The sequence below is a fragment of the Perkinsus marinus genome (assembly GCF_000006405.1).
Source record: "Perkinsus marinus ATCC 50983 genomic scaffold scf_1104296953190, whole genome shotgun sequence".
NCBI classification, from domain to species: domain Eukaryota; phylum Perkinsozoa; order Perkinsida; family Perkinsidae; genus Perkinsus; species Perkinsus marinus.
In genome coordinates, this window is record NW_003208569.1 from 1 (window position 1) to 1,409 (window position 1,409).

A 1,409-nucleotide genomic window follows, 5' to 3' on the forward strand; every position below is an offset into this window, starting at 1 on the left:
CTGAGAGTTGCCGCTGTCGGCGACCTCTCGAGCTAGGATGATCACGTGGGCGACTTGATGAATAGAGGGTGATGTGGTAAGGTTGGAATGCCCACTGTGGTGCTTCAATACGGAAGGATGTCGTTTCATGAGCGTTTATAGTCGTAAGAACATTCTGGATCACTGCTGTTGCGTTGAGCATATACAATTAGAGATAGAGTAGGAGGGAACTTCCACTCTTGTGCCGTCAGAGGGACATGTGGAGCGCGACAGAGTAGAATTGTTATTTGAGTGGTGGTACTGGGATTGGAACCGGGGACCTTTGGGGCGACCGCACTCTGCATCGGTAGAACTTGTATTTCTCGTTATGAGGTCCGCACCTAAGCTTCAGGGGTATGCTCTCATTCAATTCCGGTAGGGAGAGGTGAAATTTGATTACGACGCAAACTCGTTGGTCCACAGGGAGTTCGGTAGAACGTCCAATGTGACCGCCAAAATTCAGAAGAGGCGGGAGGAGTTCATTAAAGAGAAGTTCCCGTATTTTCGTGGCGCAGTGACGGACGAGATGCCTAAACGGGGGAGGAAGTGATAACACACATGATGCTGTTTCCTATGGTTAGCGATGGGAGAAATAGCTGCTGAGGTCAGGTCCGGAGGCCACTTTGTGGACCCTTCTATGGAGCCTCTTAATCTGGATGGCAACGATTCAGTGCATGATGGGTATGTGAAGCAGAGGATGGATCAAATCGATGACGATTTCGTCGATCATTTGGTTAGAGAGGGAAAGACGGGAGGAGGTAGTAGTTGTAGTAGAATGGCGCATACTGCAAGTCTCTTTTTTTCAGATATGTTCCAAACCTTCGAAGCTCACCTTGCAGCAATAGCAGACTTTAAGGCTACTAAGGTTGCGGTGATAATAATGGGAGGGGGTGAAGTTGAGACATATTGAATTCTAAGCGAGGGGGTTTTACTCGTAACGCGTTATAGGGTAATGGACATTAGTGATGGCTACTAAGTTGAGGAGGGTTAAGGGGTCGATGGTATACTGATGTGGTAGTAGAATTGGGCGATGGATGGTATTTAGGCTAGGACCCAACGAGAGGCCCATATTAAGAGAATAACACAAGTTGAGTACAACCCTTTGCATGGTGGAGATGGCCAGGCACGATTGATGGAAGCTAGTGAGGTGGTATGGGGAGGGGCTTTTGTTGGCGAGATGGATGATGACGATGGGGCAGGAAAGTGGTATCGATCCTTCGTATCGGCGTAGAGATGATTATCACTCTTAAATGCTATGGGGAAATATGTAGATCTGAATATAGAAAAGAGTAGCTTGAATATGAAGTCGTCGGTCGAGTTTGATTATGTCAGCCTCCATCCTATGCTTTGGAAGGCGACAGGAAGCCGCTGTTGCCTGCTGAGCAACATGC

The 1,409-nt window shown here is 48.0% G+C and overlaps 1 protein-coding gene across 1 annotated transcript; it reads left to right on the plus strand.

Annotated features, from left to right (window-relative positions):
* Nucleotides 1–346: 346 nt before the first annotated feature.
* Pmar_PMAR000893 (hypothetical protein) lies at nucleotides 347–889 on the plus strand (the record flags this gene model as incomplete). Its single annotated transcript, XM_002776599.1, has 4 exons — nucleotides 347–393; nucleotides 442–564; nucleotides 628–776; nucleotides 825–889. Coding segments are annotated over 4 exons (384 nt in total), but the record flags the coding sequence as incomplete, so codon positions are not given.
* Nucleotides 890–1,409: the final 520 nt, after the last annotated feature.